General features: G+C 33.0%; 3 protein-coding genes across 4 annotated transcripts; all 3 read left to right on the top strand.

Annotated features, from left to right (window-relative positions):
• Positions 1–148: 148 nt before the first annotated feature.
• LOC130655557 (uncharacterized) lies at positions 149–6,638 on the top strand. The gene is made up of 6 exons (XM_057458331.1): positions 149–1,221; positions 1,930–2,093; positions 2,817–3,066; positions 3,332–3,643; positions 4,178–4,331; positions 5,410–6,638. The coding sequence occupies exons 1-6, from the start codon at positions 711–713 to the stop codon at positions 5,927–5,929; spliced, it is 1,911 nt and encodes a 636-aa protein (XP_057314314.1). The 5' UTR covers positions 149–710; the 3' UTR covers positions 5,930–6,638.
• A 3,796-nt stretch (positions 6,639–10,434) lies between these two features.
• On the top strand, positions 10,435–14,629 carry LOC130655560 (uncharacterized). Of its 2 annotated transcripts, XR_008984684.1 has the most exons (3): positions 10,435–11,125; positions 11,862–12,518; positions 13,078–14,629. XR_008984684.1 is itself a non-coding variant. In XM_057458333.1 (2 exons), exons 1-2 carry the CDS (start codon positions 10,438–10,440, stop codon positions 12,014–12,016), a joined length of 843 nt encoding a protein of 280 aa, XP_057314316.1. In that variant the 5' UTR covers positions 10,435–10,437; the 3' UTR covers positions 12,017–12,773. The 2 variants fall into 2 exon arrangements, 1 of the variants encoding a protein (XP_057314316.1); XM_057458333.1 differs by lacking the exon at positions 13,078–14,629 and having other exon boundaries at positions 11,862–12,773.
• Positions 14,630–16,846: 2,217 nt separating this feature from the next.
• Positions 16,847–22,583, top strand: LOC130655406 (uncharacterized). Its single transcript, XM_057458158.1, has 11 exons — positions 16,847–16,937; positions 17,186–17,315; positions 17,702–17,884; positions 18,146–18,331; positions 18,599–18,784; positions 18,870–19,043; positions 19,157–19,403; positions 19,899–20,102; positions 20,351–20,539; positions 20,845–21,012; positions 22,348–22,583. Exons 2-11 carry the CDS (start codon positions 17,190–17,192, stop codon positions 22,536–22,538), a joined length of 1,854 nt encoding a protein of 617 aa, XP_057314141.1. The 5' UTR covers positions 16,847–16,937; positions 17,186–17,189; the 3' UTR covers positions 22,539–22,583.
• Positions 22,584–25,822: the final 3,239 nt, after the last annotated feature.

The following is a 25,822-nucleotide window of genomic DNA, read 5'->3' as shown; positions in this document are numbered from 1 at the left end:
TAATTGTTTTTTGTTTTTTTTTGGTGATGAATAAATTTTAATATGCACTGAAATATAAAGTGAAAGTAAATATTAAAATACAATAGTTCAGGATAAATAGGTAAAGATCAACTATTAATTGGGAAATATAGTAAATCAGCGAAATAATTGCTATGCTTGGATGTTTCAAGGAAAACCCTTATACATATCTTTACATGTTAAATTTTCAAAACGAATTTGGCCTACTAACGTCAAGCAAGTGCTTAAGCGTTTTTTAAGCTTGTAAGCAAATAGCTTTCTGTCCTAACCTTGCATTTATATCGCATTAAGAAATCCAGTAAAAATATGTCAACATTTTTATTTTAAAACCTGAGAAATTCAAACAAGGTTTGTCTTAATTGTGTGGGCCACACCCTTCAGGGTAAAGTTAAGTAACATACTTAAAATAGGGGTAAGAAACACTAATAGTCGGGCAAAATGTATGAAGTATATAAATTTGGTTTTCATACATCCAAAATATACCAAGGCCATGTAGTTACCTGAAAACCATAAGACCTAAACACTAAATGAAAATTCCTGTAAGTAAAGGTGGCACCTGCTCTTCCATATATGGGGTTCTCATACAAATATTCGGTTTATTTTTTAGATCAAAATAAAATCAAGTAACACAACACAAGCCAACTAAAGATGTGATATTTTGGAAGTCAGAATTATTTAAAAACGCCAGCAAGATGTTGCCATCAATGAGGAACTTTCACTGGATGCTTCGAAAGTCGTTCATCAGATACTTAATGTTGTTTATGATCATCATACTTATTATTCTACCCTTGCTAAGATTATACAATTGGTCCAATCCTTCCACGCAGACACTGCAATTGCACCAATCAGATTTGTTCAGGAAAAGCATGAAAAAGGTGGTTCATTATACAAACCATATCACTCAAAGGCCGCCAGTTATTGTTTACAGGGACACGAAAAACAAAGATGGGTGTCATATCGACTACATTAATCCTTTCGATCCACTGGTAAATAAATATATGAAAGACTTTGGCGAGCATCGATGCCACACGAATAACGAGTTACAAGTAATTAATAAACAAAATGAACTCACTATTTCAGGCTTTAATATAAATTTCTTCGAGAGCACGGAGATAATACCTGCCAGTACAGCCGAAGGGTTTAGACATTTGTCTTCTGAGAAATTAACAAAACCAATAATTTCAAAAGTGTTACTCTCTTTGGGTAAGTATGACACATTAGTGTAGCAAATTCCTTTGATACCGTATTCTATTTTTGTTAGTAGGGTTTAAGGAAAAAACCCTAACTTTTATTTTTAAGTTTAAGATGTATATTAAAGTTCTTGCTATAAACATTTCGCTGTGTGTTGGATTTTTAAATTAAATTATTGTAGGCACAATTACTCGTGTAATAAAATATTATACGTGAAAGCTATCATTATACATTGTAAGTTCTACAAGGACTAGATGGTTATTTAGTTTGACGGAGGCTAATATGCTAGGATCTTTTCGTCTTTTCAAGTTCCACTAAGTAGATGCAGAATAAAATGTTGATTCAGATGTGTCAGGCACAAAGAATGTACCAGGACTCTGTATAGGTGTTATACTGTATGTATTCACGCTGGATAACAGGAAACGATGTAAAATTTGTCATTCGTCAGCAGACTCCTTATAAGTAAACCAAACAAAGAGCAGCTACATGGAGTATTACCGCTTATATGGTTCACACTTTCTACGTGACAAGCGCTTAAAATTTTTTTGCTTACAAATTTGTGATAACGCTGTTTTATTACGCAATTAGAAATGCATCAGGTTACTGCTTTCTTGTTGCATGGAAGTGGTTGCTGGAACTTTTAAGCATCACTAAATGGCAATTTAATCTTCCTGGTATTCATTAAAAAATTTATGTATATTTGGTGTTGTTGTTTTTTAGGTAAAACTGGTGCCATTCAACACGTACTGTCTAGTCGATGTATAGCACCTGTTAAATATGATTTGCTCCATCCACCAGCTGAAATTGACTTGCAATTCACTAGCGCTTGTGTGGGAGATCAAGCTTTATTTACTACTCTGGAGTCCGGTCTTATAGTTCATAATGTAAGACATTTTTCTGCAGTTGAATGTATGGGTATAGTTTTTAAAATTTAGTTGGTCAGGTTTTAAAATTTGTCTTTTTTATACATCGGAGTGTTATAAGTGTCTCACACCTTTTTGAAATGGGTTTTACGGAAAAGTGTTGCGTGGGTTCTTAAAAGTGAACAAAAAACGGCTGTTTTTAGTGCTGAAAATTTCCTGGTGAAAATTTTAATCAGTGAGAAGAATTTTTGCCGACTGCAGATTTTTTTTCATGTCAAAATTGACCAAGGATTTTCAGATGCTATTTCACAAGAACGATTGTTCTTCTCATAGGTATGAAGTAAAATAAGGTAATTTTGTCATTTGCAAGGTTCGTGATAATCTAACGTGTTAATCTTTAACCCAGATTTCCTATCAATTTTGAGGCTTTTTTTAAAAAAAAAACTTAAAGGTCCAATTGCTTGTAAAAATATGTCTTGCTTCTCTACAAGTGAAGAGACTTGATGCTTCCTCGAGCGATTTTGCCTGCGTTTGTGTTGTTTCTTGTATACGTTGTTAATCAGTAGCTTGATATAAAACGCTCAGTTTGCATCACTGATAAGTAGAATGTAATAATTGTTTAACTATTTAATGGAAATTAATAAGCTAAGAATTTAATTTTCAGCAACTCGTTTATTGCACGTTGGTGTGACTTTCTGTGTATGGTAATAATAATAAAAAATACATGACTCTGTTACTTTTCAGCTGACGAAAAAATGCATTGCTCCGTTTGGTGGCTCACAAACACCTGATAGAAACACGAAGCTGATTTTATCCGACAGTTGCACTACGATATTTAATTTTATAGAAGATGCTGTGATTCGTCACAGTAGTGGTTCTTGTGTTCACCCGCTTTGGGGTGGAACATTGCCGGATGAGGGGCAGAATCTCTGTTTATATCCAGATTGTTTGGTAAGCGAAAGGTTAAAGTACAAGTTCCACGTTGTGAAAACAGGTGAGCATATGATCTCGAACTCTGTATCCGTTTTATAGAACCTAATTTATGAAACGTTATTAGGCTAAACGTGTGTGGGGGGGAGGGGAAGGCCACATTTATGCCCCAGTGTCGACAGATCTGTTGCAAATTTGGAATATAAAGTTCTTTCGTCTGCAAAATTTTGCCTAATACATTATATGCCAACCTAGATGTATGATTTGATGAAGGAAAGAAATTGTGTTGCGAATTTTACCCTTTATTCACTGGTTAAATATCTTTTTAGGCTCTTTCGCAAAATCAACATTGAATGCGACGTTAACGAAAGAATTAAATTATATTCGGATACACAACATAGACGAAAGTGTCGTTTCTACGTTTGCTTTGGCGGTGCAACCGAAGCAGTTGCCTGCGCCGGACGCAACTAGCCGACCTAATATCTTCGTTATAACACTTGACGAGGTATCCGCTGCTCATTTTCAAAGAAAGCTCCCTCTAACGTATCAGTTTATGAATGAAGAGATGAAGTTTTTAAATTACGTCATTCATGCTGCTGTGGCGAAGACATCTAGGGAAAATATACTTGCTTTGTTAACCGGTATGAAACTGACTTTAGTTTTTATAAGTTCTCCTTAACTTGTGAGTAATATTACTATTTAGTTTTTTCGCGACCTACTTCAATTAAAATTTAATTTTGGATACACTGATTTCTGAGTGTTTTTGTGGAATAAATACTCTCCTCTGAATTAAACACTAGTACCCCAAGATAAGTTCTCTGGGACAGAATTCTGCTAATTGGGTATTTTACTGTGAAATTTAACAACTACAAGATTCGGCGAAATCATAAAGAAAAATGAAAATCTACCCGCTTAAAAATTATAAAACTTATCTGGGTTTTAGTGTCAAACACCTGTTAGGTATTGTAAAGACATTTCACATTTTAAGTCGTTTTAGGGAAAATATGTTTACCTCTAAGAAAAATCACTGGGCAAACTTAATTTTGTTTTCTAAAACTTTGATAAGGCGTAAACTAAGTTGATCGTGCTATTGTGATATTTGTCTGTTGCTTACTCCGATGTTTCAAGCATTGTGAAAATCTTTGCCTTCTATTTCTTTATTTTCTGCACAACAGGTACAGCATCAGGAAACGCAAAAGCATTTAGTTTGTATGATGTCGCGCGCACATCGAAATATGTGTCGCTATTCAGTGCTGATAAACCATCAAGTATGTTCAATGCAACGGCAGCCGACCACAGCTCCATCCCGTTGTTTGCGTCGATGAAAAAGTAAGTGCTTGGATAATCTTTTACCTTTATATGGTGCTAATCTCCGCGGTTATTTATTTTCGTGCTTTCTGTGGATGCTGGTCAAATCCGCGTAATTATGAACCCGCAAATATTATTCAAGATCATATTCACGAAAATAAATATCTTCAGGGAAAATCTAACAATTGCCAATAATTTATAAAAATTTATCTCAGCGTGAAAAGGAGTGCAATTTTTTTTAAAAGATATTTTATATTATGACATCAATCGCCAAAGTTAGCACCCGCTAACGAAAGTATAACTTTTAAGGTATAATTGTACTAGTTGTTTACCGCAATCTTGTAAGTCTGGATAGAAAGTTAACTTATCGGTAATAAAAAGGCGGAAAAAAATTTAGTCAATTTTACATAATTTGTTTACTTTTGGCGACTAAATTTTTAAATTTTGTCACTTTTTGCCGACTAATTTCCAGATCGAAAATAAGCAAAAAATGCTTTTTTCCCAGTAAAACAACAAAAGAACAATGAAAACTATATGGACCAGTCAATTTCAATGATTATTTTATCTTTTTCTATATCTTTATTTAAACATTTTCTCTGCACTGGTCCTCAACTTTTGCTGGGTTCTTTCCTTTTCGGCTCTCTCCTTTGTTACGCTCACTTGAAATGTTATTGAGAAAAAATAGTGCAGAGACTGATACAAGTTTGTTTTTTGTGCTCTCTTTATTATTGCTACAGTCTCATGGATATTAAATTAAAAAAAAATGCGAATGGGCAAAAATAAGAAAGAAAATGAAAATTATTAGCAAAAAATTGTGGTTATTAAAAAAAGACGGCAAAAATTGTTGGTCCCTTAGTAAAAGTTTGGTCACTTTTTATATCCATTATATTTTTTTTTTAAAAAAACAACTTTTGAAAAATAATAGATATACTTAATATGTGTCTAAACTATTACAGTATTAAACATTGTTGAACACTAAAAGCGCGATCTCGAATTTGTTGAGAAATTTGATGTTGTTAAAAATGATGTTCGCCATGTTTTTATTTTTATACACATATTTTACAGACACACAAGGCCTAACACTTGATCTTCTGTTTAGATATTACGATATCAATGCGCATGCGCACTGTGTTGCGTCACAACCAATCTACGAATTAACATTCTGCTATTTACTTTCTTTTATACGGGCGTACCCAGGGCGTCCAAAGTTCGCTGTTGCAGTGTTGACAGAAATAACCCAGGGTAACTACAACTTTGTTGGCTATATGGACAAAATGTTTAAAAATGTTCTTGAGAAGTTAAAAGATTTAAAAAACACAATCATATTTGTTAGTACAATTAAGGGAAGCTTAACTGGCAAACTTGGGCAACTTCCCCAAGGTGTTATGGAGCATCGAAGACCTTTTCTCGCTGCATACGCCTCCCAAGATGTTCGAGAGGCGTTTGAAGAGGAACGGACGAGGAGTTTAACATCTGCTTTAGATATGTTTGTTACTATTAAGGATTTGTTGTCCTCAGAAAAAACTGACCATCTATATGGAAAGTCGTTATTAAAAAAGACTGGAGCACGAAATTGCAAGGAAGCTGGTGTAGCTTCGCCTATGTGTCCGTGCACGTAAGGTTTTAGTTACACTTAGTGTGAGAAACAGGTTAATTTAGCTGTGTTTATTTATTTGTTTACGGAGAAATTTTTAGTTAATTGGATATTTTTAATAACATGTAGCCCTGTATAACACTGACTTTCAGTCCTCAATGTTTGTGTATACACAATTAGGCAGGAATTAGTGGTGTTTAGGTGTTTAAAGGGGCCCTTTAAACACCTAAACGTAGCTCCTTTTTAATATATGCCAATATTTTATGCGATTTAAATAAAAACCTTATTTAAACTAGCTTGTAGGAGAATGTAGATATATGAATAATCTGAAGAAATTTTTTTTTTATTTGTTGCTAAGGATGGTTACAATTTAAATTTTAAACCTTTTAGAACAGGTTAACAGTTTTCTAAATACGTTTTATCGAAATTAGAAGATTGTTTATTAAGAGCTGTTAGAGAACGAAAAAAATATCAAAGCGGATAATTTGCTATATGTTTTTGTGTTTGTTTTGATCTCCACCGTATCCACCCCTACAAAAATAGGTAAATTTGCGCTGACTTGGTATTAAACTTGTGTGCCATGGTTTGGAAAATTATTAAAAAAATATTGAATTTTTATAGTTTATGTTAGTTTATTTGTATTATTTCTTTTTTTTTACATCACTGTAATTATTTATGAACCATAGAAGTACATTAGCTTTTTTTAAAACTGGAAACAATTTTTTAACCATTGATAGGTTGTTCATTTTGTAAAAAAACCCAGAAGAGGCGATAAATTGTAAACCTTTAAAATATTTTTGTTCCCTTTCTATTTTTCGAACCACATACAATGTTACACAAAACAAATTTCTTCACTCTTAATAGTTCAGTTTTCACTAAATTAACTATCGGACGATAAGTGAGTTCATGTGAGCAAAATGGATATGATATTAGGGTATTCCTCTGTGTTATTTTGATTATTGTGACCAATTTATTGGTTTGAAATTTTAATCAGAGAACATGAATTAGTCAACTTAACAAGACACTATTTTCGCCACTGCAAGTGACAAAACAATGGTTGTTTTTAAGTCTTTAGGTCGGTTTAAAAAAATATCTTTATTGAAATATGCAACTGCGAAATTGCCACGTCGAAGAATAAATCAAGTTAAAAACTGAATGACCCGTCTAAAGGGCAATCCGGCCCTGTGTAACTCCAATCATGACGAACAACGATGGTTACAAACAAGTGTCGTTTTTATGCATGGAATGCACATTTTTTGAGCACAGTCAGTATCTTATACAGTGAAATCTCTTTATATTGGACACCCTACTTAGCGGACACTTTTCCAAAGAACAGATGAAATTACGATCCCACTATCATAAGAAAACCTGTATGTAGCGGACACTTATTTATTTTCATGCCTTATTAGCAAGTTCTTGTTATTCCTATATATTTGTAAGTGTTAAAAATAGCTGCGGATTTTTCTTTCACAATATTAGTGGCAATGTTATGAAAAATGATGGTATTTTAAAATACCAAAACTTCGATGATACATACATTTTTTAAAAGCTAATATAACAATTACAAGAAAGAAAAGAAAAGTTAAAGCATGATTGAATGCAAATAAGGTCTACTAAATCCTCGAGTTTATTCTTTGTATTTTTGTGGATACAAGCTTGAAGGAAGAAACAAAAAACATGTTTTCTTTCTTCAAGTTAAAGTCTGGTCTGATTGCGGTCTTTTATACAAAGAAATTTTTGCGCTGTTAGAAAGCTCAGATTCTTTTTTCTCTAGTGGCTGAAAAAAATTAGAAAGCAATACATAGATATGGGCACATTAGGTGCCTGCTCCCTGTAATATAGAACTTTACCTTTCGTTCAGTTCAGTATGATTACATAGCTTCTTCAGTGAGGCTTTTCTCACAATAAAATGTTTTGGTTAGCACTCAACCTCATCCCCAGGAGTCTTTTACTCTTTTTGGCAATCTTCTTGCCGTCCGAAATTGTCAGAAAGAGAAAAAGAGCCCTGGGAACGAGGTTGGGTTAGCACTTTCTCAATAAATCTTGATCAGTGCGCGTCGGACTGTAAAATTTTCAACAGCAACGCGATTTATACATTCATCACACTGCTTCACTAAACTTTGGCGAACAGAAGTCTAATTGCACAAAATGTCGAAAGAAAGAAATTCGTTGTAGATACTGAGGTTAAAACTGAGTATTTACGAGTTATTAAATTATTCCGAATAAAACAAATAAACAATTAGTTTTGTTTATTCATGCATGATTTGATCATTGTTTTATCATACCCACACTGCTGATATCGTACCGAATTGGCGAGCTGAGGAAGATCTTCACAGAATGAAAATAAGTGTAATTTTAACTTTATTTTCATTTCTTGGTGTTGTCATTTTAATTGGTAAGTCCTCACTTCTTATATCGCTGATCGTTTTTAATTCGTTTTCAAATAAAATGCGCATAGATTTTCCATATTTACAAAAACAAAATTTCCATTACACACTTATGTCAATAAATGTTTTTAATCCTACAATACAAAGCCATCGTGTTCGAATTATCGAGCTTCTTTGGCTCAACACCCACCTTTGTTTATTCACAGTTTTTTAGGGTAGACATTTTTTTATATATATAACAGGAAATTTGGATTTAGCTAGCCTGAGTTGTTCTTATTTTTCACTTGTTCAACTTGAATTTGTTTTGCAGTACAATACAAATATTTGCTACCTAAAATGTACTTATATAAGTTTCACAACAATTGATTTAAGAAAGAAGTTTGGTAATATTGGTGTGTTGTGTTTCTTAAAGTTAAGAAATAAAAAAAAATCAATAAAATGTCAGGCATTTGATTATTTTCATTTTGTTCTTATTTTTCAGCAATTTTTAGCCTTATTGTTTCTTATAAAATTGTTCTTATAAAAAAGCAAAGAAAATGACTTCAATTAAGAACCTAAAACCCTGTGAAAGAAGATACAAAACGTCCAAATAATCCGACGTCCAATTTTCTATGACATCCTTGTGAACTATTATCTTGTCAATGAATTAGCAATATATACTTTTTCTATAATATCACAAAAAATTTATAAATGGAAATTTTTTTTCTAGACACACAATCTTTAGACGGTCGTTTGTCTATAAAAAACAAAAAATTGAAAGCAGATCCAGTTTTCCGTAAATCTCTTCATATGACAGAAGATGAGAAAGATATTCGTAAAAAGACTGAGGTGTTTTATCTAACTTGCAAACGAGACGAAAACACAAAGTCGATACGATGTAAACCTGCCACCAAACAAAGAAAAACAAGAAGGTCAAAAAATACTCGTAAGCGCGTAACCACGACTTTTACGCGAAATAAAATAAAAAAAGCTTTATTAGCGAAGAAAAAGAAGAAGAAAAGAGAGAAAGATATTAAAATAAAATCAACATCTGATATAAAAAAAGAAGTCTCAAGAACTATTTCAAAGCTTCGTGAGAATTTACCGTTCGTTATTGAGTTAGAAAAAAATACAGAAAAACTACTGCGTTTCAGTCATACTGACGCCAGTTTTGAGGGGAATAGAATATTAAAAGATATTCGCGAATACAGTGATATTTTGCCTTCGTATTTAAAACTAATGGAAAATCAAAAAGTAGAATTATCTTCTCGTACCAATAACAAAACAAACAAGAAAAACAGTGCTTCAGTAAAGACAGAACAGGTTTCCTTTCCTGGAACTATGCAGGTAAGAAATCAAACAAGAATTGTACCTATTGTCGAAGTGAACAGCCCAACCGTTAGCTATGAGACATCTCCTAAAATCAAGACAGAAGATTGGTCCAGCAACAAATATCACCAAACAGACGATGCTGAAAAATTTGTTGTAAAGACTGGCTCCAACTACAAACCTGTAACGAATGTTCCAATGTCTATAGAGTTAATAAAAGAAAGACTAAAGAATAAGAAAAAAAAATATGAAAAAACAAAAAATATTGATTTTGACAGCGGTTTGAAGTTAGATTCATCTCTGGAACCTTGCGAAACGAAGCCAGTGTCTGATACACTGTTTGATATTCAAAAGATTATCCAACGTTTAAAGTTGAAACGAAAAGAGTATGACAATAATAAAAAGTATGAGAAATGTTTGAAGACACAAAGTGGTTTGAACCTTGGGAATACTTATCAAGATATACCATGGGTTAACATAAGTACATACAGTGAAAATAAGCCTCAGGTTACGCATAAACACAATAGAAAAGTGAAAGCACATGCAAGCATAATTAGTGTATATTCAGGACCATCTTTAACAGCAACCCCGAGTCTTAAAAGTATCCCCCTCTCCGTTAGTTCACAGAAACCGATGACCAGTAAGTTTATTTCATTGTTTGTAGATGAATCAGGGGGCGGGTGGAGCTGAGGACAAGGGAGGGGGATTTTTAGATTTTAACCTAGTAGGTTCGGTACAAACGCATTCTCTGTCCATGACTCCCCCATATTAATCATAGTTAATGCGGCCCTGAGATAAGTCTTCAATCAACCTTTTTTTAGCTCCATCAAAACAATCTATGACAAAAACCCTGATATTGATTGAAGAAGATTACATATCAACAAATCAGCCATCTTTAATAATGACGTCATCCAATATACTTTCTGTCTCTTCTCCGGCACATAACGCATCCAGTGTATTGAATAAAGTAACAATAGATGTGTTTGATGGGAACAAAGAAGCACACCCCTCTCAAAGCACTAATTACAAATCGCAACATCTTACTGCGACAAATACAATACATACACAACAATCTTCCGCGTACAATGTTTTCATAACGATCGCTCCTGGTATAGAAATAAAAGCGAGTGATAGAGAAATATCTTTCGTCTCATCGATAAACAAAAATGAAATCCTCTTTCACAGTTCCAATGCATCCGAAATTTCCAGTCAAAATGACTCCGTGTCAAAAAATCAGGAAATAGTAAACACTACATCAAATGCTACGTCTCCTATGTATATGGACTTAATATTTGATGACGTGTATAACGAAAACTATAATGATTCTAAACTTGAAATGGAAGAAGGTATGAATAAGACACAAAATAAAGTAGAAGACTTAAAGGCGAATAATATTACTCAAGAAATACTGGATGATTTACTACAGAAAAGCAGCGACATTGTGCCAGCTGACGCCAACGTCACGAGTAATTTCATAGACACAGGTGTTAACAAAACGCTTATGGATGAACTGGTCGAAACTTTTAGTGAGTTGATTATCTTTTTTTCGTTCGTGTATAAATGTTGTTATACGCAGTACGTGTATAAACTTTTCATTTTTGCGCCAAATATCTAATAGAAATTTTTGTTTCACACCACCTCGGACAGATATAAATAGTATGACATTCCAATTTTTTCCGAACTACATTCCAATATTTCCTGTTTTCAAACATACATTTCCAGCGTTTTTGTAAAGTAACGCAAATTATATTGTCCTAAATTTACTCTAAAGATGTCTGAATTTAATTGGGTTGAATTTCTCTGAACTTGGCATTTATTTAACTTTAGACATAGGTGATGTCGGTTTATCGTATCTTTTGTCTGCCGTCAGCTACTGTAAAGAAAAAAAAAGCTAAGCGAGACTACAAATTCGTTTATCTTTTTTTTCCTAACATAAACTTTGGACCAGTAAGCAATTAAAAGAGAAAAAAAAAACAAGCTCGATCCCAGGGCTTTTTTTCTTTTGATATTGGGACGGCGAGAAAAAAAGTATTGTCTTGCTGTCCCAGTATAAAAAATAGAAAAAGAGCTCTGAAATTGAAATAGGGGACGGAAAGATTATAGCAGCACTCATGTAGCACTACTCACAGGGTTATTGATAAAACACAAAAACGATTACTGATTATACATTTTCCCAAACTTCACTCCAGCATAAAAGTGATTCTTCACAGAACAATTTTACCAGAATGAAAAATAATCGTTCTATATTCTTTTTTTGTTTAGATAATCACTTTGAAGGAGTTACACCTACGTTGCTGTCACCAGCTTCCATTACTCAAACAGAAGTTTTCAGTACAACACAACCTACCACTAGAGCTCAGCCAATTTTTCGAGGTCTGAAACCATATCTTATAGTTGGAAACGTAATGGGAGCATAATAGAATAACGAATAAGTTTTTTTGCAAGTTACAAATTAAAAATTGAAGTGTACAAATGTGAAGTGTATAAGGGTGAGGGGGAAGAGGGGACATACAAATATTAAATAAGCAGAGAGAGGGTGTTGACTGTAATAATCGGAGAAGGAGGAGGCATTATAGTATAAGCTGTCCTTCTATTGATGACTGTAACCATGGAGGCTGTTACATTAAAAAATAAGGCCATGAAAATCCTAGGCAAGATATGAAGGATATTTTAGGTCAGAAATGTTATAATCCATTCCTACATTCTTTAATTATTCTTTAAAATTATTATTTAGAATAATTTGGATAGAATTTTCTATAATTTTAAAAGAATAATTTCTCCATAGATTTTTCTTAAACCTCTCACCAATTAATTTCTTTGTTTTTAGGGAAGAATTTTTTGGTCTCGATTAGGCTATTAAACTATACAACTGGATCCAGCTTAAAAAATTGGACAACAAAAAATCAGATTGAGCATGCGGTGAGGTTTGCAGAAAGTACCTGTGTACCCCCTTGTTGATGTCCGACCAAAATCTTAATGTTTGAACTCTTATATTTAAAAAGAGTTAGAGTTACGATTATTTTTCTTGCTTAAGCGAGACAATAAACCTTTGTCTCGTTAGTCTGACCTGCTTTCTTGGGGTTTTCCATGCTTGATACCAGCGCTAAATCACCAACAAAAAGCGCAGCATCTTTAAGAAGCAAATAGTCCTGGGTATGAGGTTGCTTGTTTTTATCAGACTTTACTTGTTCAGAATGATGTGTATTGAAGTCCTCTGAATAGAAACATGAAATGTTTTAATAATACAAAATTAAATATTTTGGCTAAGTTCGTTCCAAACCCCTTTAGGCGTAGCTCCTTAAAGCAGCAATAGTTTCGGGGACGAGGTTGATTTCGAACATTAAAATGCAGCATGTTTATTTGCAAATCAAATGATTACCTGGAACTAAAAAAATAAATCAGAATTAGGTTTTAAAGTTATTATAGATAGCGTGATTATTATTTAAATTTTTACTTATCGTCATTTTTTTTCTTCTAGCTCGCTGATGTGTATAAAAAAGATAAATCTTTTATATCTTCAAAAGTAGTTTCGTTAAGACTTGCAAAGGGGTAAGTGGTCTGTGTTTTATACTATTTATACTATTCAGTTCACCTCGTTAGACATTTGTTGGTTTTATTTATAGTCAAAATGCTACAGTTGTCGATGTCGAGCTTTATTTTACCGAACGCTCTAAAAGTCATTTACAAAGTTTGCAAGACCAACTTGGTAAAGGGTTTATTGATGCGTTTCCAGTGACGAAGCATCTTATTGATATATGTAAGGAAAAAAATCTTTTTCTTTTTTTATCATTGTCATTAGAAAAATAATTTTTTTTTGTTATGAATTTAATTTTACGCCCTGTTGATCCACTTTACGCCCTGCGTATCCACTTTGCCGCTCTGAATTTTTAAATGCTTGACTGACCAGCTATTAATTTTCTTTTACAAAAATCATCTCTAGCGAAGTTACAATTGCTACGTTTATTTAAAAAAACTACGTTTGTTTAAAAAAAAATTTTATCACTAACATAGCTTTTGCTTAATACTATGTCTGCAAACTTCGTCTCCAGGGCTTTTTTCTAAGATTGTAAGAAAGAGAAAAAAATGCCTTGGCGATGAAATTAGTGTTTTGCAGGTTCTGCAAAATACACTGTGGTGTAATGACGAAACAATTTATCTTTGACAGCTAAATCGACACAGCTGTAAAGTACTATGTTCTTGCCAAATTGTTTGCCCTCATGAAGAAATTCTGAAAAGGCTGTGACGAAAAAGAATTTTGAGATCTCTCGTACGCGCACTTAAGCACGCCCTCTTTAAATGACAAACTTGCTATTAATTTTAAGTGGGATCATTGAGACACCAGGTTTTCCCATAGCCACAGTAAATAACTTTCTCACTATCTCTAATAAAGCACATATTTTTTTATTTCTCTTAACCCTTCCCGGCATTTCGGGTATTATCGTCACTTACACATCACGGAAACCGGAAAAAAGATTGTTATCTCCCTTAGAATCCCCACCGTTGGGAATGAGATTGTATGTTATGTACCATCGAGATACACTTTAGACATAATAAACAGACCAAGTAACCTTCAACTATTTTCCTATATTTTAGCTCTCCTGAACGATCATATAACCGATATTACTTGGTGTTTGCCACCATGTTTCAAACCGTACCAATGCTTTCCCAACTGCGACGAAGCCTGTTGTAAATCACCACCGATTTCTAAACCAGCTAACACCGAATATTTTAAAGGAAGTACAGTACTGGACAATGTTAATCAACCATACAGAGTAAATCCCTTTTATACAGTTTATAATTATATCTTTACCCCAAATGATGCATTAAAAACGGGACAAGTACCAATGAACAATCAATATGACGTCAGTAAAATGACTTCGCATATGGACCCGGAAACTGGCGTTGTAACATGTAGTCAGTATTGTCGGTATCTTTGTCTACCATTTTGTTTAACTCAATGTTGTGTAAAAGTCTCATAAAACTATAAATGTATATTTTTGTATATATGCGGTTATTGATTATTAGATGTTAAATGTGTTTTCATTTGACTCACTGATAGCCTTGTGTTAGAGCGTTCGCTTCCATCCGGGAGGTCGTTAGTTCCATCCCAAGTTGGGTTGCAGAGAGACTATTAAAGCGTAAATCGATGCTTTTTAGCGTTTAACGTAAGAATAGACCTTTCCTGAATTTCCTTATTATGTCAAACTCAAATAAAGGGGTCGATAAAAATGATTCTTATCCCTAAGTTCCTTAGCAAAAGGTAAAACAAATTACCTAATTTCGTAAATAATTCTGTTCGTTAAGTGCCTAAATTCCAAGCTGAAAGTTACAGTCTAACCCTTCATATAACCGACCTTTCCAAGAATAGCTTCGTTTTCGAAATAATTATTTTCTTCGAACCTAAATAAAATCCAACCACAATATTATATTGCTCTAAGAACTTTATTTTTGTCATGATAATTTAATATTCTATCTAAATATCCTTATTTAAAGAGCACAAAATCATTATAAAATTTTAGATGACGTCATAATTATTATAATTTATGAAATTCGAGAAAGGTTTGTAAGATTGATTATCGTTGGCGGTTATGTAGTTAAGCGGTTGGCTTCCTTGCATAAATTCCGTAGCTCAAAGAGGAGGACCCTTATTTTTAACAGCAGCAATAGGAATTGAAAAAGTTACCTGGGGTAAATAGTCATAAAATGGCGATGTTAATAAAGATTAATTGATTAACCTATTGACTACTGAAACCATTTGACGTTTATCGCTCGACAACTTAGACTTATAAGGTTTGCTCAATTTTTGTGTGGGTTATATTTTTGCATGAAAGGGGTCTTTATTAAACTTTATTTTGCTAACATAAACATATGTATGCAATTTATATGGCAGCGTTATGGTCTACAATCTATTTTATACAAAGACAGATTTTCTTCTGTAAAAAAATTTAAAATCGATAAATGCATCCGCAAATATAAGAACAACAGATACCCATGCGGAAGGTTATGTGCATCATAAGAACTTATTTATATCTATGGTTCAAGAAGTCAGAGTCAAAATAAGATTAACTACACATTCTTTTTTTTAAACAACGTAAAGTTTTGCCTAAGAATCTGCTTACGGTTACGAATTGTTTTGTTTATGTCAGCACTTGTCCTGTCATCGGAAGCTTCATATTTGCCGAAAATATACTTAGAATTCAATTACTTCAATTTTAGAAGGAAATTTTCAAATTTTGTTTAAGGTTTCAGGCAGCAAAATAAAAGTTATTTGCTTTCTACATAATTCGAATCAAAATAGCCAAAATTTACCCGAAAATCCAATTTTTCTTACTTTCGGGTAAATTCAAAATAAGTCGGGAAATCGGGTTAATCACGTTTCCAAACTTTTCAGAATGACCCCTCTTAATAAAATAAAGTTGTGTTGTGAGTTTCAAGTTCTAAGGATTTAATAACTTTTGTTAGATCTCTAACAAAAGTTATTATATTTTCCCGAATATAAGTATTTTATAGAAATTTAAGGGGTAGTTTTGAATAAGGTCAATATTTAAGACTCTGAGAGGTATAGAGCCTAAAAAACTTTGTCAAGCAGGTGTATATTAGCTAAATATGGTTAGTCTTTTACTTATATAACATACAAAGAAGAATTAAAAAAAAACCCGGCTCAAATTCGTCCCAAAGATCTTTGGTGGGGCCGAGAATATTCTATGAGATTAGACTCTCCCCTCAAACAAAGCACAATAATATGGCGAAAAGTATCAGCAGCGACAGCACTTTTGTGTCAACGAATTTTTTGAAAACGAGGCCAGGCTATAATGTTTAGCTTATTGTTATGAAAGTGCATGCATGTTTAACTGCTCAGAAACACTCGGTTATGCAAACATAACAATATCATATACACACAGTTGGTTGCCTGTTTAAACTTTCAGTTAACGCCCTTTTTTCAACGTATATTGTCACGCCCCCTTTTTTAGCGTAATTGTCCGAATTTGTTGTGTATCCGGGGTGGCAAATTAATCGCAAGTTAATTACAATACATAACGTAACATCACATAACGTTAAATATATGCTTAAAAACTATAAAAATTGTTGGAGAAGGTGTAAAGAAAAAATTAAGGGACAAGAAAACACTGAATTATTCAGGATTATTCTGTAAATTTTTGCATAATGAAGAAACTTTTGCAACAGTCTCTTCGAGTTGCCCCCTGGTTTGAAGAACATAGTATGCACTAAGTAAAGAATGTTAAGAAGTTGACATAGGTGCATGGATAATCGTAAATAAAGTTGCGAGAGTATTTGGTGAATTTTCATTTCTAACAAGCTGGTCAGTTGAAAACAAAGGTACGTAACAATGTTTGTTAATTGACCTGTTTTAGGTTTTCATTCCAATGTTTCATCCCATCCTATTGTTGAAACCAGTATAACATTGGAGAGCTGTATAGATGAAGTTTTATCTTTCATATTTATATTTTGTATCTTATTATGACATTTGTCAAAGAAAAAGTTGCATAGATTATGTTATATCTCTATTTTTTTCATGTAATTCAATTAGTTACAAATGGATTTAATGAAAATATTTTACGTTGCAGAATCATGAGAACTTTGTTTGCCTTTGCAATCCTTTTGGTTGCATCCGCTTTGGCTGCACCTCCGCCACCGCACTCTCCAGAAGAACTTTTGAAAATCCCACAAAAATGCGACGATGTATTATCGGTTAAGGTAAATAAGTGTATTTTTGGAACATGAGCGTACACTTTCGTTTGTGTTTTTTTCAATAGCATAACGCTAAGCATATTCAGGCTCAGATAGGGAGATTCTTTAAGCAAATTGTAAGAGCTTATTGATGAGTCATGGTGAAACCTTCTGATGTGTGTTTTTCTGATGTTATAGGTATCTTAACTATACAACGTTTTTTAAAGCTTAATTGACACCACGATACTGTCTGAACTTTGTCTTGTGTTATGAAACCCATAGTTTTGTCACTGTTCTTTTAAAGCTAAAAAAAACAGGACCATTTCATCTTAACCATAGCTCATAAGGTAACGTTAAAGTTTTTGTTTTTTCCTTTAATAAGAAGGATACACTGTCTGAACATTCTCTGTTAGGTGTGCGACAAGCTTACAACGGCTGCTGCAAATCTTAAACTTAAAGCTGAAACTGTGAAGGAAGCTGTGGTAGACGCAGTAAAGAAAGGGAAGAAAACATCAGAAGACATTATTGCATCTGTGGAAAAGTTTTACTTAGAGAAAGTAAAAACCAAACAATGTACTGACTTCGTGTCTGTTGACGTAAGTATTACTTCATTTTCTTTGGTAAAAAGAAAATACGTTGATGTATCCGTTCTAGAAATGCACTTATCCCAGCTCCCTTCTGCAAAATATTTTGTTTTTTGAAAAAATATTGTTTTTTGGGATATTTATTTTCTTTTTCTTTTTTTTTTGATACACACACAAATCCAACTTAAAAAAAGGGCAATATTAGCAAAAGAATTTAGTTTGGAAACTGGACAACTAAACTCGTATCCTACATTGTTCTAATTCATACTTTAGACCTGCAAGAAACTTTCCGACATTGCAACCAAATTAAAGATCAAATCTGACGAGTTTGAAACTTTCGTGAAGAAAGCACTCATTCAAGGCAAGTCAAAGGCTGTTGAAGTATACAACAGAGTAGTGGAATACTACATCAATAATGTCAAAGGGAAATCATGTGAAGAATTATTGAGCAAAACTCCAGTACGTTCATGCGTGCCTTTACCTTTCTGTAATTCTTTGCATCACAATAGATTTTTTCTTCCGTTACCTTTAACACATTTAACTTTCAACACATTTCGTATTAATTGAATTGTTTTTTTTTGTCGCGAATTTTTTTTTTTTTTTCGCTCCAAAAATTCGTTTAATTGCAAGAGACGATTCTATAAAATCAACAAAAGACTCTTTCACCTATATTTTTACACAATTCGGAAAAAGTATTGGATTTTGCAGTTATTTTTTCTTTTGCAGGAAGTGTGTTCAAAGCTACGAAAAGTATCAACATCGCTTAAAATAAAAGCTGAACAGTTCAAAAAAATCGTCACTGAAGCTGTCATTGAAGGATATACAAACACCAAAGAATTCGTAAAGAAAGGTATCCAAAAATTGAAGGACCATGCTGCTAATTTTTCATGTGAAGAGCTCCTAAACCCAGGAGTAAGTCTATTCAAACTGTCTTTAATTCTGCTGTTAAAAATTTACACTCTTTGTTCTACTCTTCCTTATTATTACTATTTTTCAGCTTTGCACCAAACTTCGCGAATACTCAGCTAAAATGAAAGTAGCCTTCCCCAAAATCATGTCAACCGTTCGGGATCTACTTGTAAAGGGAGTGAACGTTGCCAAAGGCTTCTTAAATGTTGTTTACAAAATCACAGATGCATTTATCGACTGTGAGGACATCTTTGAAGCAGACGTAAGAAAGATTTCACTATATTAACATGAATTTTCAAGGGAATCTTATATTTTAAATCAAATATATTTGTAAAGAAGGACTTGACAATATATACAACTGCTTTAATTATTTAGTCCTGCAAATTGATCAAGGAGAAAGTTACTGCCATCGGTGGAACCATTAGTGACATTGGCAAAACTGTTCGCGAATTTGCTACAAAGGGCATCAATAAGGCTAAAGATGTCTACAACAAAGTTTTGGAATTCACCAAAAGTAAAATCTTATGCAAATACTTGAAACTGGCCTGTCCAAAATTACCCTCAAGCCTCATAGAAAAACGAAGTCTTGGTTTGACAGATCTTTTGCAAAAATACAAGGAAAGTAAGTAGTTAATACGAAGAAATAATGTTACTGTTATTTTTAAATTCTAACTAAGGATATAATTTTAAAAACTGACTAGAAAACTAACCAAACAAAATCAAGAGATTTGATAAAACAGTAAACCTTTACATTCCATGTACATTTGAAAAACTATATTTAACGAAACTTTTGAATACACATATTTTTTTACTATCAACTAAGTTGTTAGGAGCCGAACTGAGGTTTGGAATTAGACAAACGCTGCGCAACCAGGCTCAAACTTTGAACAATTAAGCAAAGCTGGGATATTCTAACAAAACCCTACAAAACAGTTTAATAAAAGATTAAAAAGACGTAAATAACGTTTGAACGACTTTTTGATTTTGTTTTATTGTCTTATGATTCAATCATTGCAAATATACCATTTCCAGCAAATCATGGCAAGATTAAGGGAAATATAAAGGGAGATATTACCCGTTAATTTTACTACTAAAAACTACTCGAACCCTTTTTCAGTGTTAAAGAATGGTATTGCTGATGCCAAAGCTAAATTGAAGAGTTCACTTGATGCATTAATGGATTCAATGAAGATTATGGATAAAACAGTTCGAGACATCATGAAGCAGGCTATTGATGATGGTAAGATGAAATATAGTGAATTGAAAGCATTACTGAAGAAGCTTGTTGATGTTGCAACTGGTAAAGCAACCAACGGAACAGGTGCGCAAATCGTTTTATTTCCCACTATTTAAAAAGTAGGACATGGTAAGAATATTAGAGAATGAAGTTTTATTAAAGTTAGGTAAAATTAGGTATGTGTGTTTTCTTTGCTCAAATATTTTGTAAAACATTTCTTAGCAATCTACTTCAATTCTATTTGTTGTTTAACATTTCTATTCCTGCAAAAGTGTACAAGCGAATCTTTGCACTTATTAAAAAAACGCTTAGTGTCAACAACTTACTTCCAGATACTGCGAAACCCAAACGCGACATAAAGGAAAAGTTGAGAACTGCATTGAAGACCGCTCACGCTCATTTGAAAACTGCTATCGAGTTTCTGTTGACAAAAAGCAAAGAAGAATTGAAGAAAATGCACAACTATGTATCACAATTGTTGAAGAAGATCTTGGGTGATGAAAAATCAAGAAGAGAGATTGGTGAGATATATAAAATTTTTGGTAAAACCATAGAAATTTCTATGATACAAGCATGCCCAACATGTGACAACATGTGATAAGACTGAAGTGTTAAATCAAAATCGATCAAAGTGAATTATAGTTTTGTGAATGATTTGGTCCAACATGGAATAACTGATGCTTCACTAATCTTATAGTTAATTAATAAACAAATCTACATTGTTTATATTTTCTCAGCGAGTACATAAAACTGAATAAGAGTTTAACACTTCATCCACAGCAAATATGTATTTTCTTATATATAATCTTCATGTTTCATTTCACAGGTGAGATCGAGTTAATGGAACAATTTGCTGATGCTGCAGTAGAAGACGACACAAGAAGATTGACATTGGAAGCTGAACAAATCGCCGATGAGCTTCTCGATAATGCAGTTGAAGAATTAGAAGAAGAAGTTGTTGAGACATCAATTGAGAAGAGAGATTTGACAAGTGGTATGTTTTTGTTTTATTTTTTATCTGTTCAATCCTTGTTTCTGTTGCACTCTTCTTAATAAAAATTTCTTATCTTTTGTTAAGCCTTAATGTTTTTAAAAAGTTTAAGTGGTGATTTTTTTAAATTAGTTTTACGTAAGTTCAACTCTTTCAGAACACACTCAAACACTTGACAATCTGAGGACAATATGTACATATTAAATAAAACATATTAAAAAACGGTGAAGAAGAAAGCAATTGGGGAACTTAAAAAATATAAAATTCATACGTTGTATTCTTTAATATTTGTATTCTTTGAGCCTTAATATCCTTAATATACAGGATTACCTCTAAAATGATCCTAAATTAATTCATTTTAGGTTCTTTTCCCCTTTAAAATTGCAAAAATAACACAGTAATTCAATATTGAAAACGACAGCTGAATTCTTCGTTTCCCCCTTTTCTTAAGAAAAAAGTCCGAGCTTAAATTTATACCAACATATTATACTCCTAGCGTTGTTTTTTTTGAAGCTACTACCTTGTTTCATGTTAATGAAACTAAAGGCTTCCGATATGATATTGCATTTTCCGTCAAAACTTGTGTTGATTGATTTATTCTCATTTCTGCAAATCGTATTTAACAATGTCCACTTTGTTAATAAAAAATTAACAACACAAATTAACGGAAATGGTTAATCATTTTCCGTTAAACACAAGGACAACGACACATCCAAAAATAAACATTATCGAGTTTTAGCATCTATAATTACTAAAAGCAATTTACTAAACGATTGATGAATTTTGTCAATGATGATGCATTCTGTCAAGTGTATATACGTGGCAATAATTTTAAAGGACAAAAATCTGAAATTCGATACCAATTTGGAACTTCTGCATCATTTTTTTGCTTTTTTTCCGACGCAGTATTTAACAAAAAGAGTAACGCATCTCAGCATGCCTTAATTAAAAACGGGAACTGAGCATATTTTTATCTTCGTCACAGAAAACTGTGACAGTCAAAGTGTCAAGTCTAATTTTACCGACCTTAGAATAATATTTCTTCAAAATAGTTTTTGTGCCAAAACAAACCACAAGAAAAAACACCATTGGTATTAATACTTATTTCTTATTTTTCATTAAACGAAGATATTCTTATATAACAGCAAAGGCATAATAAAACCCATATCAACCCTTCCAAAACCTGCCCTAAAACAATGCAATGGGAATATCGCCGAAACACCATTGTGAACGGGGTTGGTAAAAATTGATAAGTTCTTAATAAATTATAAACATTATGTACAATGAACTGTAAGGAATTTTTCTCTATATTAATCGCTTCAAAATATTCATTTTTAGCTATTGATAAAGCCAAACAAGTGTTCGGTAAAATCGGTGACAAACTGAAGGACGCCCTCTCAAAATTGAGAAGCACAAGCATCGAAGATATCAAAGCAGCTTTGAAAAAAGCTGGTGTCAAACTGATTGGTGTCGCTGAAGATGTGTATGACAAAATTAAAGCAGCTTTAGAGAAACAAAACACTTTCTAAAAAGCTTGTAATAAAGTTATTTTAAAAAAGAGAGGTTTATGTAAATTGTTGTTTTTATCTTCTCGGTCATTATCATATATGTTCTTTTTCCCTATTTTTAGAATTACAGCATATCGGTTGCTGCATTAAAACTTTTTGTTCAACGCTTCATCCACACAGATGTCAATAAAGATCGCCAGTTTTTTCCAGGCTTTTTCATGACACGAATAAACACCTTTCCTGCTAAATACTTTATGTACATACACTGCTACAAGACTTTTTGTTTCACCAATACATCTTTATTTAATTTTAATCACAGAATTGCTGACGCATTTTTTGGCGCATCTTCTACTGTGCTTTTCAATACACTTCGAAACCTCCTTGATGCTTCTTCTTCCAGTAAAACATTTTACAAATGTTAACTTGCATTTCTTCCAGCATTCTTTGTTCGGATCTTGACACTTTTTGTTGCAGATTGTCTTTATGCGGCCACATTTGATCAGCCGAGAATAACCATTATATCTCATTTGATAAATCGACAAGCACACATTAAAGTTTGTTTCACAATTTCTTTCACATTGTAGAGAACGCAAGCCGAAGACATGCTGTAAATATATCAGTAACAAAAGAGTTATCTTCAATGTATTTATCATCTTTGTTTATTGTTCCACGCGTTTTTACCGACTGACACAATATCTGTCTAAGCTCTCTTATAAGGTTGAGAAAAAGAAACAATAAATTAATTGTTTAATAGCACTTAATTGAAAATGTGGTTAAAACTCTGATAGCCTCCATTTACACGATGACTGATTTTTAATGATGTTAAAATTTTTCATATGACAACAACGACGAGAATGTAATGTATTGCATTAAAAGATTTCGTTTACATGATGTAGATTTCATGTTTATCTTTCCCGCTGAAAAGTTAATCTGTTTTTATTTGCATAACTTAAAAAGAAATGTCATTCAAGGAATTTCTTGTCATAAGTTAACATTTTTTTTGAAAAAAGATGTCTTTGCATGTGGATTTATTTCAAAACGTGAGTTCTGAAACACGTACACTTGAAGGGTGTTTTAAATGTTTCTAACCTGACAGATCTTGTGTGCACCACCGCAGTGGCTTTAAATAGCACAGGTCGATATTATTCAAGGATGCAATGAGACACCGCTAGGGAGTGTATGTGTTTAATATAAACAAATGTGGTAGGTACACACACTTGATCATGTTGATATACTTGATACAATACCCAACCTCCTTCGTATCAAATAACACTGACAATAGCATTAATAGCCTGAAATTCTCTCTACTTCTATTTTTGTTTGGAATTATAAAAATATATATCTGTGCAAGAGTTAGTCGGTTCGTATTTATAGAATCACTGTCGGGTTTTTTTCTGGCATGTTTATCAACAGCCGTCTTGGTTTTCGTCAAAAAACAGATATTTTCAAATATCACTTTTGCTTTTTTTCCCTTTTTAGTTTTATTTGTTCATTGTAGAAGGTATTTTTATAACAACGCAAAAATTAATTTAAAAGGCCTTAATAAGAAAATAAATATATAGATACTTATATGGCTGCAATTTCCAATAAGATTTTTCTTGAATTTTATTACGAACAGCTTAAATTAACCAGCATTAGTTGAATATACTTTGGCACTAATATTGCGTTTAGTTTACGACAGTTAGCATGTTCCTAGCCTCAGAAAACCTCGGAGCCACCAAGTTTTAACAATTCGGGCTCTAATTCTCAGAAGACAATTATTTCTATTATAATAACGTCCCCAAAAGTAGACTAGGTACTACAACAGTTCGGAACCTGGTTAATGCTTCTCAAGAGTTATAGCGGTCCAACTGGGGTTGTTTTTGCTTGATTTTGGAATGCATTGTTTCGACGTCTAAGGGTTCATAAAATTTTATGGAGTCACAGAAATGTATAAAAAGAAAAAATAGGAAATAAAATAACACAGGAAAAACAATTCTTTGGTAATCACAGTATTTTCCGTGATTAGTGTTTCCATAGTTTTATTTGCTTCGTATTACTTTTTAGTCTTTCGAAACTACCAGGGCAGTACATCCTCTTTTTTGAGTTACACGCCTACATACTGTGTCCAGGTGGGAGATAGAATTAAAACTTTCGTCAGAAATAATTAGTTGTGGGAGCAATGAAATTATGAAATTAAAAATGACTTTGTCACTACATAATATCACTACATAGTATCACGTGCCACAAACACACAATGAATACACAATAAGAATAATTGCTATGCAACTAGAATTTAGTGTGCAAGGTAATGGAAATGACTTTTGCGCCACACTTTTGCATTACCAATGGCAGATTTTTTTATATTAGCTTCATGAAAATGAGCAAATATATTCGGCAATACATGGTGACAGTATCTTGTGATGCGAGTTAGACTTTTGGATTTTTCTCTTCCCTCCTTCTGTTTTACTTACTGTTTTTCTAGCACCAATTAAGTGAGGAATATAGAGGCATGGGATTGTCTAGTTCGGTTATTTTAACTTTTAATAATGGTCTTTTGAAAAGCGGAGGTTGAAGGATACAAAGAAAGGAGTACTCTCCATTGGTTAAGTGAGTTATTTACATTTCTAGCGATTTCGAGACGAAAGAATTCTTTTTTAGAGCATTTCTATCCGCCTGGTAACACGAAGTAATATAATTACTTCGACGGGGGTTCAAAATGAAGGCACAGGACAACATTGCCTGTTAAAAAAGAGGCATTTCTGCATCTATACATGCAGTTACCATCCTTGACTTACAGACAGACGACAGGTTATACTATGGATACCTGGGTGAAGAACTTTAGTTTAGGTAAATCGTCTCGAATATGCGGCTGATGCTTTTAATTCTGCTGTAAATTTCGATAGTAATATGATTTTTTTTAAAAAAAACTCTTCCACAACCTTAACTGAAGTACAAACACAGGTTACAATCTGTTGGTACCCGTCATAACAAAACATTTTTTTTCCAAATAGTTTCACGTAAAAGTTCAAAAATTAATCGCGAATGGTGCATGGTTAAGCGCTTAGTATAAGCAAATCACGAAGCTAACAAATATGCATAGATCACTTTCAACAGTTCACGCTTTCAGGTGTAATTTCCTTTAAAAAAAAATCCTGTAAAATTCTGTAAAAAAGACAGGAAAAGGCCGATCGCCAACCCGTCGAGTTAAAACAGCCGTCCCGCAATTTATTTTGTAGAATACGTTTTCGGTAAATTTGCTAAATTTTTTATTTTAATAAAAAAAAGGCTACATCCTGTTTATACTCCGCTTATGTGTAGTTACA

The sequence above is a fragment of the Hydractinia symbiolongicarpus genome, chromosome 8, assembly GCF_029227915.1.
Source record: "Hydractinia symbiolongicarpus strain clone_291-10 chromosome 8, HSymV2.1, whole genome shotgun sequence".
Lineage (NCBI taxonomy): Eukaryota > Metazoa > Cnidaria > Hydrozoa > Anthoathecata > Hydractiniidae > Hydractinia > Hydractinia symbiolongicarpus.
The sequence above is the reverse complement of the archived record's forward strand: the minus strand, read 5'-3'. Positions and strand labels throughout refer to the sequence as shown.